At 41.7% G+C, this 18,248-nt stretch overlaps 1 protein-coding gene across 1 annotated transcript in view; it reads right to left on the bottom strand.

Moving 5' to 3' along the window:
- Nucleotides 1–283: 283 nt before the first annotated feature.
- BRSK2 (BR serine/threonine kinase 2) overlaps nucleotides 284–18,248 on the bottom strand; it is a gene marked incomplete at its 5' end in the record, with an annotated part of 61,611 nt that continues 43,646 nt past the window's right edge. Inside the window, 3 exons of the mRNA XM_039381422.1 lie at nucleotides 284–2,868; nucleotides 3,537–3,601; nucleotides 14,592–14,639. Of these exons, the coding sequence (XP_039237356.1) occupies nucleotides 2,416–2,868; nucleotides 3,537–3,601; nucleotides 14,592–14,639 (566 nt within the window). The remainder of the gene's footprint in view (nucleotides 2,869–3,536; nucleotides 3,602–14,591; nucleotides 14,640–18,248) is intronic.

Raw genomic sequence — 18,248 nt, 5'->3', positions numbered from 1 at the left:
CAACACGTTACTGCGGAAAACCAGGCCTACAGGGTTAAGCTGTCCTTGCTCTTCACCTGCTCATGGCATGTCAGTGCTGTGAGGGCGGAGCACGCTGGGTACAGCACTATGGACTCTGGTGCTGCGAGGAGCCAGTGTTAGTTCCGTGGCCAGGAGGATGATGCTGCCTTATTTCAGCCGCCATCTTCAGCTCCTTTGGTGTAGAAAGCCTTGACACCGTACTTACCGGGTCTGGCACTGGCGAGAAGTTTGTTTTCGTGGACATAAACTGGACACTCAACAGTTTGTATCTTTACTGAATGAATTTATTGGTTTTTGAACTAAAGTTGCTCACAGTTATTTAACAAGGGATACATCAGATTTTTTTGTCCATTTTAAACCATTAAATAATGTCAGTTTGTGTCTGTATATGTGTGTGTGCGCGCGTGTGTCTTCAAAGTACAAAATAGGAAGGATAACAAGAGGTATTGCTTTCATTTATTCTTATATCTTGTGTAAGTAATCCCCTTCCTGCTTGTACCACATGAGTTTTGATGATATAGGTATTTTTAAATTATTATTATTATCTTGTATTGAAATCCCAGCCTTTTGTAGAGGTACAATGTAACAGAAGCATCAAAATCTATACACAAGGGAAGAGAAAAGAGGGAAAAGAAGGACGGGGGTGATGGGAGGGGAGCTCGGAGGAGAAGTAGAGAGAGGGCAGAGGCAGGAAAGACAACGAAAGCAAAAGAGACTAATTTACAGCAATGTCATGCAATTAAAACTGCCCCCCTCTCCTGCACCCTTGCCTCCCCCCCTCCCCAGCCATCATCCCCTGGTGTCTGACATGCACACAGCAATACGAGAGAGAAAAGTTTAAGAATAGGGAAAATAAATAAATAAATAAAGCAAAAAAATTAAAATAAATCCCTCCCATTTGGGGGAATGGGGAAACGGGGCAGAAGTCAAAGGTCTTTGCCCCAGTTGTGTCTTTAAAAATTCTTTTTAATCTTCAAACCTATGTACAAGTAAAACTGGTCCAAGAAGGGGAAAAATGATTAAAAAAACCAACAACGACAACAACAACAAAAAAGAACTCATCCAACATTATCATTAAAAAAAATAATCTTGCGATACAACATACACCCATAGGAACCCAACGAGCAGCAATCGAAGGTCATAAAAGAGCTGAACACTAATGCTAAGCCTACATTCTTAAAATCTCAGTCAAGAAGTACTTCTCACTGTGTTTTGTCTTCCACGCGTAAAACCACGTTTTTTTGTTTGTTTAACCTTTGAGCTTGGGCCAGAATAAGTTACACTTGGTCACATAAATCTTGAGGAGGAGGAAAAAAGGCAGCAATTCTTCTTTCTCAAAGTCACAAAATGAACACTTACAGGGTTTCTGTGTCTTTTTTCCCCCTCCTCCCCAAAATAAATAAGAATCAATGTTGCCTCTACACAGTTATTAAACAGAAGATATATCTAACAGCTTATTTTTTTAAATATATATATATGTATATATAAATAACCAAGACCTAATAACTGAAACACAAAAAAAGGTCCCCATCCACCCAATCCCACCCTCCTCCCCTTCCAAAAAAAAAAACAAAACCAAAACAAAAACTTTATAAAAATATCTTGCAGTAAATTTTAAAGTTTACAGTAGCTTCGTGATTAAGTCTCCCATTGCCCTGACTCCACCTTGTCTTGCTCTGATGAACTAAGTGCCAGTGATTTTGCACACACACACACACAGGAAAGAAAACCCAATATAAGTCTCTTTTCTTCCTCCTCTTCATCTTCTTTTTTTTTTTTCTTTTTTTTTTCTTTTTTCCTTTTTTTTTAAGAAAAAAATCACCCAAGCCAACAAATGAAACTGGTAACTTAAAGAAATAATAATACTGATATCAATGCAGCACTAGCAACACAACAATTGCCTCTAAATGCAGGGTGTGGTGGAGGATCCAGCTGGTCGAAGAAGGTCCCAGCAAGGTGGCACAGTGGCAGGGAGTTGACAGGTGGGGAGGAAGGTGTCGAAGGAGGAGCAGCAGTAGCAGCAGCGGCAACTGTGCCTGGTGATGGGAGAGACAGTCCTTGGCAGAGTCTTGTCCCTCTTCTTTGCTACCAGAAGTTGCCTTTTCCCTAAGTTTTAATGTTTTGTTTGTATTTGTTTATTCATTGAACCCCCTCTCCCTCCTAAGTTTACTCCTTTCCCCTTCCAGCAGGTTAAAAAACAAAATGATACAGTATAAAAAAATCAATTATTTCGTATATATATATGTATGTATGTATGTATATATAAATATACACACATATATACATGTATATATAAAAAAAGGGGGCAAAAGAAAAGGAAAAGGTGGTGGGGAGAAAAAAAAAAGGTAAGAAAATCCCATGATGAAGCTCCCCAATATTGTCTTGGTTCAACGCTTAGTTTTGAGTTGCTCCTGGCTGGTTTCTGATGAGAACGCGCTCTGGATTCATGGAACACTGCGCTCCCGCTACACCCGTCTCCTTCCCCACACCCTCCCGCTCCGGGCTGCGTTCACCTGCGCGGACAGAAGTTGCCAAGGGTAAAGATTTCACTCCAGCAATTTGCAATCTCCTTTGAGCCCAGACTCTGCAATCCCACAACTGAGCAGGTCTCTCTCGTGGAGCACCAAAAAAGAAAAAGAGAGGGGGAAAAAAAAACCAGGCGTGCACTGGGGAGGTGTTTGGGGAGAAGTGGGGGAGAAGCCCACTTCCTGAAGGGAGAGGGGAGGCTGGGAACCTCAAACAGGACTGGTCCTTGGACAGTCTACATCGGTTGCCTTCCGTCAACAAGTGTCCGCAGAGCACAGAAGGTGAAGCCGTGGCTGACATGTTAACTTTTCGGGATAATTCCTGGTAGCAGAGCGGAAACAAGTGGTGTCGTCAGAAACACAGAGAGAGCATGAACAGAACAAGAAACAAAACAAAAGAAAACGAAAAAAAATAATAAAAAACCCAAAAAATCAGGAAGGAGAAAAAAAGCAAAACATTCAAAAAAAGGGAGGAAAAAAAAACAATCGAAGAAAACCACAACCCAAGATCTGGTGAACTGGGTTTGTCATCTGTGCTACCTTTTCTTTTCTTTTCATTCTTTCATTCGTTTGTTTTTGTGTTTGTTTCTGAGATATATATTATATATCATATATAAATATATATATGTATATATATACAGTCATTCCTTCATACAAAATTTGTCTATAGACAGTTTTGTACTGTTGTGGCAAGGTATATACATCCTTCTAGTTTAGAGGCTAGCTTGCTAAGGAATATTCTTTCATTCTTTCTTGCTTTTTTCTTTTTGTTTTGTTTTGTTTTTGTTTTTGTTTTTGTTTCCTAAGTTATTTAATTTTTTATGTGTTTATTTAAGGTTGGTCTTGTAGGCCGACTGATGAGACCATCTTTGCCTTGTCTTTGCCAGCAGGGTACTTATTGTCTCCTCTAGACCCATAGTCATTAGAACCGGAATCGCTCCGCTTGCTGTTTGCGCTATGCTTGGTTGGCGTGCCGGGGGGATGGCTCACCTGCCCGTTCTTCTCGTCTGAAAAAAGTTGTTTAATTACGTCAAAGAAGTTACTCAATGGGCTGCCTGGGTACACAAAACAGAGGAGACAAAAAAAGAAAGAAAGAAAGAAAGAAAGAAGGAAAAAAAAAAAACGAGAGGGAAAGAGAGAGAAAAAGAGGAGAGAAAGAGAGAGAACAAACAAACAAATGAACAATGGGGTTTTTAACGAGAAGAACATGATGAGGAGATCCAGAGCCACGTGCGTGGGGGTGTGTGGGGGATGAAGACAATGAGCAGGAAGAGGAAGAGTGTTTAGTATGGGATACCTACAGAAATAAAGAGGCTGGGAGCATAAAGCACCTAAGGGAAAGGTCCCAGTTTTTTCCTGAGTGGGGAAGCATTGCTGTCTCACCTAGCAGGAGGACACAGTACCGTGTGACTGAAATAGTTCAGTCCATTACTTGGAGTCACTTGGCCATTTCACATGGAAATATCCATGAATATGATGCTGGATACAGGCAAATCCCATCTTACTGCTGCTGTTACAAACACAGGGTATTTGCACGTGCCCACCAAGCGATGCTTTGCTTTGCAGCCTTGCTAAGCTCTCTGGCTACACCAGCCATTAGGCTTTCCTTGCTTGAATTTTATTTTCTTCTGAGTATCTCCTTGCCAGCCTGCCATCACTAAGCCTGAAGCACCTGAGTGGTCCAAGGGAAACAGCATTTGAAAAATGAGCTATGGCTGAGATGAGTGTTGCCATCTGCATGCATGGTCTGCGGTTTGTAATCAAAGGCTTCTAAGCACCTTCAGATCTCCCTACAAAGGTACCTGGAAATGAAGATGCTGAATGCATTATGAAAGCATGCATCTATTTCTGGGACCTAGTAGAGTCAATAACTATTACCTCATTGTCCTGAATTTCTGTTCTCTCTACAACACAGCCTCCATGGCACTGACATGCACTCCAGTGGAGTCAGGAGCCAGAGAGGGGTTTAGGGTTGTGGGCTAAGTAAAACAGGCATCTCCTTAAGCCAGCCTCTAGATCAGGTTGCAGTATTAACAAGGGTTGGGCACTGTGCAAATGAATACAACCTTTCATACCATTTGGACCTCCAGGCAACAGGGTTATGTGCTGTTAATTTAGTTCTGTGTCAGAGGATGTGTGGAACGCCACACCTGAGGAAAAGCTTTGGAGTGCTACTGAGGGAAAAGGGACGGGACCAGCTACTACTGGAAAAGTAGCCTTTCAGGGAATTTCTAGTCCATTTTAATTTTCTTGAGTTGGGGGATTAATCCTTATCAAACATAGGAATGCTCACACTAAACTCTTCGAACATGGATATCGAAGGTGTTTTTTAACCTAATGTACACCATGGAGGTTCTGTCTCTTCGTGATCGTTAAAATCCCATGATGGTTTTCTCAATATTGGGACTGTTGGCTCTACTGTTCAGTCAAATTCAAATCATTTACATCTCCAGCTACTGCAGGGCAATAGGCTTCTCGTATCTGCCTTCCAAGGTGGTGGCATGCTGTGGAGAGTGGAATCTTTCGTCCCCTGCAATGGGAACATTCAGTCAGGAGCAAAGGGCTTCTTCATAGCAGAGATTGCCATGTATCCATAGTTGGTGGACAGTGGTGGCTTGGTAATATTGTATTGCCCTTCACTCTCATTACAAACATAAGTAATCCATTAACAACAGCAGGTAAGTACCTTCTGTGCATGGTAATTGGTCTGAAGAGCTCGCTGAATGCTTTCTGATTCTCTAATGGAAAATGCTAGACAGACATCAACTGCTCTTGGACAAAGAAAGACGAAATACATAGTATTTGTGCTCTGCAAAACTGAATGGGTTACTCTTTTTTTCCTGCTCCGTGCTAACCAGGTAGTTGCTGCTTTCCTCTGTATGTTAACAAGCATTGAGAAAAATCAAATGGCTGGTATATTCAGTGAAGGATCTTAATCTTATTAATCTAATTCATCCCTTGCCGCCTTCTACTTGCTGCTTTGTGTCCAACTTTCTGCTTGCCCCAGTTCTGTCTGTCATTCAGCTGCATCAGTGACACAAGCTGTGAGTTTCTGAAAGGGCATCATTCACCCAACTGAGTGAAGCCTTAGTGATGGGCGCAAACAAACTGCCAGGCACAGCACATAACTCAATTTCTGGCTAAGAGGAGGTCTGGGGTCAGACCTCCATGACCTCCACCTCCTTCTGTCTACATGCATACAAATGCTTTGGAAAGGGGATATCTGTTCCACATCTATGACTTCTATTTCAGAGGTTTCCCTAGCCTCCCTAAAACTGTTATAGGTTAGTGGGCTTTTGCTCTGCGCAGACTCACTTCTATCTCCTCAGATTAATTTCTACTTCTTTTAGGTGGATACCACTTTTCAATTAAAAGAAAAAAAAAGAAAGCAAACACTCAGCCTTGAATGCAGGAATGTGGGTAGATCTGGTCTTTAAGTGGCTTTGGACCCCTCATCCTCATAAGCAAATGGAGTCAGCAGAGAGAATGAAAAAGAGCACTGAAAAAAATGCTGGAGAGGAAAAGACTGCTAGGTTGGGAGAAAAGAGTAGGGCAATATCTAGTTATTCATCTGAGCAGTTTATTCAACATGCTTAGAGGGAAAGATGAGGGCAGAGTAAGCAGGGCTCTGCAGGAATTGGGGAAGTCTTTTGTTTTCACGTAGACAGGAACAGTGACAAAGTACAACTAGCAAGAATGGAGCAATAAAACACTTTAGAAATTATATATCTTGTATTTGCTGAGTCCTGATACAGGATTTTCAGTCGTCCTACTAAAATATGCAGCCCCTGTTTCATACACCCTTTCTCCTTCCCAGCTTTCAAGTGTCTGGAGATTTACTGCAGCAAAAGTATTTAACAGTCTGCTTTTCTCTGCCTCTATCACTACTGAATTCCTTACAATCAGCATTTTCAGTTAAAACTTTAATGGGAGGTAAGAAATCCTTAGGGATGTTTAAAGAGAGCTACTGAAAAATAAAATAGGCCATTTCACTAACCCTTTCTTTCCTTTGCCCTTTGTACTTGTAATTAAATAGTAGGTAATAATGCTCTCTCTGGCAGTCAAGAAAGAACTGATCCTACACCAAGCAATACAGACAATCACTGCATTGATGTCTATGTGACAGGTTATTAGCCTGCTCTTGGGCTAGTCAACACAAGGAGTCCTCACATTCTTCTCTGGAGATATATAAGTAGGGGACAGCTATCCTGTCCCTTTGGGGTTATACATCCAGTAAAACAAGACTTGAAAACGCAGGTGATGATGGATTAGAACAGCTTTTTCAGCAATCTTCCACTCCTAAGATTCAGTGCAAAATGTATCATAGGCCCCTACACCAGTAAGTTCATCTAGGGCCTCAAAAAGGCTGCCTTTCTTATTTCAGAAAGTGAGATGACATCCCATTTCCTCTGGACAGGGATGGAGGTTTGGCTCACTGATTCTTTAGAACATCCCTGGTGTTTCATGCATCTGTAACTAAGGTCTTCTTTCCCCTTGAGAGCAAACTTTCATCAACACAGAGCAAAGAAGGCGTGAAGGATAGCAAGGGTGAGAAACCATGAGAAGGATCAGAGGCAGGAGGGGAGGTTCAGAGCATTAGGTTCATGTCTATTAGGAGGAGATGGATATGCGCATTTTTGAGTTAGACCACGGAGCTGTACGCTGCAAGATGGGGAAGGCGGATGGGTTTGAAAACAAGCACTGAAGCTTATGAAAAGGTCATGTATTGAAGGGAATATATTTAGAGAAATATATTTATGGAGAAGGCACTGGTTTGTGGCATCTGTGTGCAGCACTGTAACAGCCAAGTATCACGAAAGAAGTCAAAACTGTGAATGCAATTGAATACAATAAGCGCTAAAAGGAAGAAACAGAGCTAGAGACAGACACAGAAATGTAAAAGGAAGCTGGGCAAGTGTTTTGTATCAACCTTCACAGTCCTCAGTATTTCATTTGCTATTCTTAGGAAGTCTGTCTGACATTGACCTAGCCCCAGTGGTGTCACCGGCTTGAGAAGCCAAGTAGAAGCAGAGCACCCAGGTAAGAGAGGAAAGAGAAAATGAGGCGAATCATCAGGCACCAGAAGTGACACCAGAAAAGGATGCACCTTGCAAAGACCCTGCTCTGGCCTTATAAAGATCCTCAGTCCTCCACAGAACATAACAGGACATGGTGAACAAGCAGCTTCAGGACAAGCCTGGAGGCTTCAGTTACTGATTAGAGCCCCAGTTACTGATTAGAGCCTGCTGTTTTGTAACATTTTAAGACAGTCAGATAAGGGCTTGGTCCTGTTTTCATTGAAGCAAATAGCAACATTCCCACTGACTTAACGGAAGCAAACCCTGAGGCACTTCCCTCTCCTGTGAAACCATCACTCTCAAGTCTATGTATTTTTAATGCACTAATCCTTGTGGCGATGAACACAAAGTTGCACAAAACAAATATGCCACCTGTGGGATTATCCTCTGCCTTTCCTTTCTGTATAGCCTGAGAAATTTTGGGGTTTTGCATATTTAGTTTGGGCTTTGGGAGAAAGTAAATCAGAAAACATAGGTCTCCACTGGAAATGGAGATGCCTTTTGTAAACCTGACCTCCCTTATTCCGTCCCTTGTTGCTTTCACATCCTTCCTGTCTTCTGCCTGCCTCTGCTTCTGAGATTTTCTTCCTATACTCATTCCTCACTCTTTATCCCTTGTCTTTTCATCCCTAGCTTGCTCTGTGTTTTGATAGTAGCTGTGGTGAATCACATAACAAAAATTTTACTCCTTTCCTTTCACATAAAGCATTAGAACATTCTCTTAATGGGTGATAATCCATTCCCTTTCAAACCCATTTTGCTGGCAGAGTACTAGCCCTCTTTGTTAAGACTAGACATTTTTTTCCTTTTTGCTTGGTTTCTGTTGACAGAGTCCCTCCTGCCTTCAAAAACAAATGACTTAAAATATAGAACCCACTCCAAAAGTATAAGCAGTGAAAGGGATGACAGAAAGATAAAGTGGCCCGTTCCTCTTTGTTTAGTTGTAGTATCGTGTAGGAGTCTTACTGCAGACTAATGAGCTCCTAGCCTAGGCACTGTACAAATACAAAACAGAGAGATGCCTCAGAAAGCTCACAAACTACTGTCAGTCAGTCCATGGAACAACTCCAGTTCCTTAGCAGGATACCTGAATTGCAACTGGGAAAGGTGACTTACTTTCCAGAGTCCTTAGACTCTACCAGTAAAAATGCCAACTGAAAACAATGTTTTCAGGAACAGACTGCTGGTAGGAACTACTCAGATTATCACACAGCATTGGCACAGGTGTCCATGCTACCAGCAGGTGGGAACTTTCAATTGCTACACACCTGGGAAGATCTGAACAACCAACTTGACATTTAAATGCTCTATAACCCGTCCTTGTTCTTACTCCACTAAAACATCCCATCTCCTCTGCAGGAGGGTGGCCCAATATTTGTGACTAGCCAGAAGCATCCAGATGGCCATTCTTCCTCTATCTTGCACATTTTTTCTCTTTCTCTCATAAATACAAAGAGAAACTGAGATCCCGTTCAGCCTCCCCTTTTACAGACAATATTACTCAGACAGGTAGTTCTTGGGTAATGAGTTAAGAGAATGGTTAACACAGGCAGGAAAGCCTCAAAGAGATGAGGCCTATTTCCTTGCTTCTACCTTCTGCAGAACTAAGGCCTGTGTAATGAATCAGAAACCAAACGTGTCTGTTACTGATGAATAGCTCTGGCCAATCCAGCACCACTACATAACATTCAAAAAAAGGAGACATGATGATGGAGACGGAAGGAATCATACATTCATTTGGACAGCTGGTGGCACTGAAAGAGCAGACAAGGATAGTAGTGGGATGAAGAGATGCCAGATTCTGTTGTGGAATCATGCTGTTCTGGAAAATTGGATGGTAAAGGACTAAGCCCAAGAATTCTTTGTATCTGCCTGTCCTTTTATGAAGATCTGCCTGCACAAGTGTGTGCTGAGAGGGGAAGCTGATGACCCACACTCGTAAAGCCACAACAAATGATAGTATTGCTGCTACCCATTCTCTAAGAGACTTCTGCTGCTTCATTCCAATCCTTTTTGTCTATAAAAATGCCAAAAATGTATTGGCACTTCATAATATGATTTTGGTCTTTTCTGCCAGATAGATGTTCATGTATTATTTTATAGGTTTTAAGTTCTCTGACTGTTCCTATGGGAGAGATGACCTGTGTATGCTCGTGAAATGTTGCTTCCTCATTTCGACCAAATCAATCACTTCAAAATATGATTTAATCTTCTCAGAAGGCCATCTTAAACTTAGCTTAGTACAGCAGCTTAGTACACCACGTATTTCCATGCAGTATCCTGAAACACTGGCTATTATAAATAAAGTACTGTGATCTCAATTAAGAGTGAGATATCTGTGTTTCCTGTATTAGATATTACTATAGAGAAAGAGGAAAAGATCTTGTATTGGACAGTAAAAATCTCACCATAGCTGTTGAAACAGGATCTGACATGAAACAAATAGTTCACTAAGTCTGGATTCATTTCTAGTGCCAAGTTGCCTTTTTTGTGGCTACCTTCTTCTACAGTGCAAAAACATGAGGCATGAATTGGAAAAGAAATGTCTCCCAAACACACCACTAGACTGAAGACATTACAACTACAGTATGTGGGGAGGCAGTCATTCATCTGGACAGCAAAGGATACCAGCAGAATGAGCAGGGGTAACTGAGAAACCTGACTTGAACTCTTTAGAACATCTGACTTATTGCAATCCACCCATTATGAATGAATATGTGATCTTTCAGGTGGGTCTTCTTTTTGTCTCTTCACAGTGGTGAGAAGAGCCTTTCAGCAGGGGGGGCAGCGTATGTTTTTTTCTGTAGATTTCAGCACCGGTATTTCTGCCATCAGTTACAGCTTTTTGAATGCAAATAACCAACCTCATCTTCCATCAAACAGCTACTTTGTGAGAAGCAGGATTACTCTAATTAATCCCAATATGGGTCAGGATCATTTCCAAGAGCACCAAGTCCAGATATTTGCTGCTGCTGCTTACACCAGCAGTCTCTAAATCAGCACTCACAAAGCTACAGGTTGCAATTGCAACCCAAATGTGATGCAACCAGTTTAAAACTGCAAAATATTTCCTAACTTCTCAAGTAGCTAGGGATGGCATCGACATGGGCTCACATCTGTATGAATCAAACTGTAATTGCAAGGAGCTACGAAGAGAAGCCTTTACTGCAGTGCAGTTGCCCTGTATGCACTGAGGATGATTGGCCACAGGCAACAAGATCAGATGGCTCTGAATAGGAAGTCCTGAACGTCAAGTCCTAAACACTGGAAGCAAGAGATCTGACTGAGATACACTGGCAAGATACGAAAGGCAAGTGGACTTGCTGTGCTTCTGCTTCGATCAGATCATTTTGGTGATAGCCACTGGTACAGACAACGATCCAAAAAGCTTTTTGTTTAACTCTGGTGCAAGGAATTGTAAGCAGCAATACAAGATAAATATTTAAAAGTAAACGCAAGGTCTTCTTCCCAGCCTGCACAGGGTTATGGTCTAAGATTTTGCAGGAACATTTTGCAGTGCCCAACATAACAGCATGATTTGACTGGAGCTGTAGCAAGCCAGCGTTCTCATGGAGCTGCACCAGTTATACATACTAACCTTCTCCTCCTCCTATCATCACCCACTTTCCATGGACGTGCCACTGATGTAACTCAAGACTTTCCTGAGAGTCATGAGAGATGGAAAACAACAAGCAAAGATTGCCTTACTTGGAAATAAAATTCATCCTCGGATAGCTGCAGTGGAGACTGGAAAGTTTACAGGCTCCCTGGGGTATCTCAGAAGGTAAAGTGGAGGATAAGGAAATTTTTTCAGAGCTTTCTGTCAGCATCCAGTACCTTGGCAAAACATACTTACTAAGGACTCCAAAAAACTAAAAATGGTTAGGAAGGGGAGCCCAAAGACTATATACCAGTTTTGCTATTAATTCAACCACTCAAAGAAATTCTAAGCTCACTAGGTAAACAACTTAAAGTCATTAAAGTTTGTGAAGACAGACTTTTTTCTGAACAAGGACTACTGAAATTGGCACTGTGGGCTTCTGTGTGGTGTATATCACTGGCTCCAGATCCAACTTGTTCAATCTACAATGAATGATACTTGCTTTCTAATTTTGCTTTGAGGTTGAAGCTGGAGGGCTTTCCAGTTTATGTATTATCTTGATTTTTATTTTTAATGTAAAGGCTCTTCAGAACCTATTAGAACCTTAATTATACAAGCTATTCTTCAGTAAGATAGACATTAATACCAGATTAGATGGTAGTAAACAGTTCTCTAAATCCTGCTTCAAAAGAAACGGAATCCAGTTTTTTTAAAGCTGTGCTGATTTTATAAGGCTTAATGGCAGCACACGCAGTGATAAACCTTACTTGTCACTAAACTGATTTGGCTCTGAATACACACAAGGAATAGATCAGCTAAGGTATCACTCCTGTAGGCATTTAGGTTACAGCTGCATTTTCTATGTAAAGATTTTAATTTTTAGAAGGTAAATTTAATCTTACAAATGAACTTCACAGATAAGAGTTTAGTCTTTCTGACAATAGCAATGCCCGTTCCCCTGCTAAGATGGGTGGAAACATAAAATATTCCACCCCAACGTGCATTTCAACTTTATTATGAGCCAAGTTATTTCTTCTATTGTGAAACAGAAGAACTGTTGGCAGCAGTTTTCTAGCTTGCACAGGTAGGGTTGGTACAGCAACTGTTACATCGTTTGGATATTGGCAGCTCCTATGACACACCTTGGCTGTTCAAACATCAACTTGTTTTTCAATGCCAATGGCTGTATGCAAATCACTTCTCAGATTGATGATCACTGCTAGCAGAAGATGAGATAACATTTAAAGGACTAGACAAATTTGTCTTGCTGTTAATTATAACATTCGGTGGTTTATAGTGGGTGAAAAGATATTCCTCATTCCCACCAGAGCTTTCAGATGGCTGAGCATCTGATTGGCTCTTCCTGCTCCAGTGTTAACTCTTTTTGCTAAAATGACATTCTGTGCTCACACTCAGAATGCAGAACAACGTGGAGGTCAAAAACCCCACAGAATATAGTTTTACAGTTCTTCATGCACTATTTGCTATTACTGGAGGAACACTGCGTCAACTTCAAGGGGGGTTTCTGATTCTCGGAATCACAGAGGACAACTTGCCAAAAATAGGCTAAGTGCTTGCATCATTCCCTTTCACTCCCCTGTCTAAATCATGGGTTCCTGCACACGGAACAGCTCTTCACTCATATGAGAGGGTGGAGTTCAGCATGATGCAGTCACCACTGCTTATGCTGTTTGTGACTACACCAAGAGGTGTGTGATTTAAAGGAAGCAGCTCCGTTAAACCCCTATAAGCCATTCTTTCTCTTCTCTCCCTTTCTCTGTGTTGTCTATGCTGTAGCTGCCACAAAACAGTCTCCCTGATGGCCTTCACCTTGTCCTCTTTGTCCCTTGTTGGATTGCTGCTGACATTATGACAGCTGGAGGGCCTGCATGAACTGTGAGCGAGCAGTGATGCTCTCTGCCTAAAGGATGCAGAGTACTGGCTGGTTATCTCTGTAGCTCAATTAACTTGCAAGCAATCAGCAGAACTGGAATTTTAGTATTTTTGTATGATGTGAATGCCAGATCCAGGCAAGAAACAAAGCGTTGAGGAAGAAGAGGTATTTGCTGTCTGATGCCTTCAAGAAGCTGAAGGTTTGCCTACAACTGAAATGAGTCACAAGGAGATCAGAAAAGTCAAATAAGAAATCAAACAAGCTCCTTTCAGAGCAAAGGAAAAGCTCCCAGCAAAGCTGCAACTTAAGGGAAAGAGACCATCTGAAATACGGGAAACAGGCCAAATTCTGCCTCAGTTACACATGCATAAACCTAATACTACCTCCACCATGACAACTTCCCTTTATGGTTACAGACTCCACAACAACTCCAGAACAACTTTCTTCAGTTTACAAAGAGGTGGTGTGGCAGTTGCAGGTGGAGAGCAGTAGTAGCTGATCACTTCCTCATCATTTTGTCTTCCCTTTCACAGAGATATCTGAATTCAACCTTAGTACCAGAATGGAAATCTAAAGAGAACAGAGTTCTCTCATACAGAATCTACACAAGATATAAGACAAAAACTTCTCTCATAGCATGTGGGTATTCCCACTATTGTACTTGGAGGAGTGAGTAGGGGCACAGGTAATGAAAGAAAGAACCCACTACATGTGTATTCACAGGGGAAGGAAGCCTAGGGGCAAGTTAACCAAAATTCGCATGACCCCAAGTAAGTTGAGCTGCAAGTTTTGCAGGAAACTTTTTTCTTAAACCTAGCAAAATTCCAGATCTTCAGTAGGTTCATTATTCTTCCAGTGAGAGACATAACATTCTTCCCTGAGATCAGAGTGGAATTATGACAATTTACACTAGCTGAGTCTGTCAGATAATATGCAGTGTGTCTTGTGGAGGATTTAAAAGGGTCATACCCCAAGGATATCTGGGGAAGAAGGGGTTGGATGCAAAATAGTATTAAATAATGTCACATTCCTGTCTCAATAAATAGCAGGAAACCAAGGGAGACAGCAGCTAGCAGGGCAGCATTCAGCTTCAGAGCAGAAAAGGGACTCAAGAATCATGAATCAACGGCAGCAAGTAAAGAAAAGAGTAAAAAAATCAGGAAAGAAAAGAAAATCACTGGCCTGGGTTACAGTGAGGGAGGGAATCTCATGTTTGTGCTATGAAGGGGAAAGCTGTGGTGGAGCCTGTGCATCTGTGCATGGATGGGGAGGAACAGAAAAAGGGGTATATGCTTGAGTCCTCCAGGTGAGTGAAAGACATAGTGGGCTGTTACAGTGTGGGCAGTCTTGAAAAGAGCGAGGGAGAGCAGGGATAGGGAAGGGGAAGAGGTGGAAGGGACAGGACGGCGCATTATTATGTTGCTCAGCAGGGGCTGGGGAAGGTGAAATTCAGAAGGGAAGGAAGTTCTTACCACATTTGGAAAGTCTGCCAGTCATCAACTCCATACAGTTAGTGGTGTCTGGATCATAGAACGGAAAGAGGAGGGGGGGAGGAAAAACATAAAAAAAGGTTTCCACACCTCTGTGCATAAAGTAGTAACTTAGCACATTATTACCTGAAGCAGGAAACATATACACATCTTGGTCTTTACACAACCCAGGCCAAATTCTGCCACCCACTATATGCCAGTGTAAATCTGGCCCTGTGACTGAGAGTGGATGCTGCTTCAATCCCGTTGCCTCCACTCACCCCTTTATCATAGCTACAGGTATCTATGACATGTGGGAAATATTCTGCCACCATATTAGCAAACTAAAAGCCTTGAATACAGTGTTTCACCTGGCTAGCTTCGAAAGTTAGCCTGCAACAGTCACAAAATGTTCTATCGGCTGATATATCTACATAAAAAACCTGGAGAGAGGGAAGAAATACGGCACTGTGCTATTGCACATGGAATGAGGTTACTTGTACAGCTCAAAAACATCTTTTAGACCCCCAAAGGATAATGTTGAAGTTCCAACCTAACTCTGTCTCTCTTATTCAAGTGTAGTCTCTTACTCCTCTTGCTTTCTAGGTCACTATTTAAAGGCAGTAGAAGTACTTCTGGAAAGGGTGGCAGAATCTGGTCCGAAGACACTACTGTCCACTTCGTGTATAGCTCCCATTACCACAGCCTCTGGGTGCTTCCTACTGGGGTGTGATAAGCAAAAGGAGCTCTACATGTCAGCTTTAAAACAGAAAGGACCAGCCCAGCTGGACACTTCCATGTGGAAGCTGCTGGCAAGCCAGATCTGCTGCTGTCAGCCAGGATTCCCTTGCACTTGGGATCTAAATCATTGCGTTCATGGGCAATTCACTGCTGAGCAAGAGGCTACCAGTTAAAGCACTAAGCTCAGTCTCAGATCTCCTCTTGCCTGGGATCCTGATGAACACTTGGGTATTTAAGAAATATCCTTCTCAGAAACATGCACACATATGCTGAAAATCCATAACTGCCAGGAGGCTTTAACTACCCCCTGTTTGCTATAAAGTCTGCAGGACAGAGGGAAAGATAATTTCTCAGCATTCCTCCCCTTAATTCATAAGAGCGGGAAGGGGTGCTGGATATGCTTGGGTAAGCTGAACCCATGCTAGAAGAGCATCTTTTCTGATGCAGCCAGGCCTGTGCTGTGTGGATCATTTACAAAATCATGGAGCAGAGAGGGCAAGTGCTTGGTCCAGTCACACTGGTCAAAGCATCTAAGCAGCAGTTATACGCTCTCCATCCCCAAGGCTGAAGGTGGGCTGGCAGAGGTCAGTGGGAGATGATACCCATGGAAGTTCTCTCAGAAAGGCACAAGATTGAGAGAAAGGGAGAAAAGGGTGGAGGTGAAGGAGAAGAGAGCATTCAAGAACTGGAACAAAGTATCAGAGGTGTCAGAGAGGCCAGGAGTTTACCTGCCTTTGAAATTCTTTGGCTAGTCTGGCAGAGTGAAGACAGACTAATCTCCCAAAATACATTTCTCCCTGAAGATGTCTAGCAGATCTGAGAAGTGCCTACAGTGGCTGATTGGGTCAGTGACCAGAAGTCACATTCACAGGTTTGGATCATTTTTTTTCTTTAATAACTTGGAGAAGTCTGTTGTCTCATGCCTTTCAGTGGTTCCTGTCCAGCCCCCTCACAGTCAACTACACTTGGCTGTAATGCAGTGGTAGAGCTCGGAGCATTCACCCAATCATTAGCAGAACTTAGCTTTGAAAGAACACGTAAGAGCAAAGAAAGTCTCAAATATGGCCAAAAGACTGTTTCTGACTCCACCATCCAACACCTGGAATTTTCCCCTCAAGTGTATCCAAACTAACTGGCCACTCAGTAACTAGCAGTCTGGAAACAAAAAAGGTCACATTTGGATAATATCAGAGCAGGTGAACATTGCAGCTAGTTACTAAGAGTCTCCTGAAACTGGTATTTCTGTTTCATTCTTAATTTTAACAAATTAAAAAATAATCATGCCTCCTTAAGTTAATACTGTCTTTTTTTCTAAGTCATTTGCAGTCAGCATAGGTCTCTTTAGTATTTAAAGCTAATTGTGTAACAGATCTACAAACATTCATTGTGTGATAAGAATACAAACTGACAGACCTACACAGGAGAAAAGGACTGTAACAGAGGCTTTTTGGCAGCATAACATCTTGGGCTCTGTACTCCATTTTATTCCTAAAAATGTAAATTTGCACGGTATGGTATTACTTTTGATGGATAGGGAATTTTTTTTAAAATATGAGATCATGGAAAAATCAAAGGAACACTAATGAAACCCCTAACTTGTCTTTCTTAAAACTTTAATGCACATATTCATACAGAATGCATAATTCGCATTCTCTGTATTGCCATGGCTAGTCCCAGGAACTGCATAGGAATTAATTTTTATTTGTAATGTCTTTCCAAGACCTGATCAGACTGTTTTTCCCCAATTCCTAAGGCACAGTCAGCATGGGCACACCAGGACCAGTAGCTCATATTGCATTACTTAAAAGACTAACAGTGTTAATGTGCCTTCAGCTTCTCTTTTATAATAATTACTTTAATACTTCTTTCATTTCCATCATATTGTAACATCTGCTTTAGTAAATACATGATAAAGTATTCCATCATTTTCAAGTAGAAATTTCATTCTAATTAGAAAGTCTTAGATTCTTGGCAGTCAGCTTCTGCTCATAGATACTAATCCACAACCCAGTGACTGTGGGATCCAGGTGTCATGTGAAAGGAATAAAGCCAGGGTCCAAAGGCTTTTAACTGTCTGAGAAACGTTGATGGGTCATGTAACTGCATTCTTCATGTGTCCTCTTTAATTTTTTAATTAAAGCATAGCAGCAGTGTCAGATCTCAATCCTTCTGATGATAAGGGAATTCCTTATTTCATAGAAATTGCTGGCAGTTCTTCACATTTTGAATTTGACCAAGACTTTTATATATGACATCCAGTTCAACTCATTAACAGATGGCAAATATTTTGGTTAAAATAAGGCCTTCCTTCAAAAGGCCAAACAAGTTCTGAATCCATTTAAAATAGCCAGTGTTCTGTTGAATTTTCTTTCACAATTTTCTTTATTCTTTAATTTCTGCATTTCTATCCCACATAAATTTCACAATGAAGTCGTCTAGTTTGTGATGCTTCTGATATCTCTGATTCTGAGACTTGTCCCAGCCCAGGAAATCTCACCCAAACAGCTGCTCCTCTGAGATCTCCAAATCCAGGGCTAGATCCCAGAAAGCACTGAGCAGCTCCTGCCAGATGCTCACAGTCCCCAATAAACAGGGAGGGAGATGATGTCAAGGGAGCCACCAGTTCCTCTGGTCCAAGGCAGTTATCATTCAGATTGAAATTCCCCAGTGTTAGTGTGCTTATTTGAAATTCTCTGTTCTCTTATCAAAACCCTGGAGAGTCTAGACTTTTTTCTACATGCTTGATTTCAGAACTACCAGTAAGTATTTCAGATAAGTTTAATGAAGGCTGTTCAGTAATAATACTAAGGCTGTTCAGCAAAAAAACAGGGTTCTGCCAATCCAACTAGGCATTAGAGGGCACCTTTTGTAGGTGGGAACCATGATAGCAAGATGAAGTAATTACTCCAGACACTACAG

Source organism: Pipra filicauda, unplaced genomic scaffold (assembly GCF_003945595.2).
Source record: "Pipra filicauda isolate LSUMZ 115617 unplaced genomic scaffold, ASM394559v2 scaffold222_size1277272_pilon, whole genome shotgun sequence".
NCBI lineage: Eukaryota > Metazoa > Chordata > Aves > Passeriformes > Pipridae > Pipra > Pipra filicauda.
The sequence above is the reverse complement of the archived record's forward strand: the minus strand, read 5'-3'. Positions and strand labels throughout refer to the sequence as shown.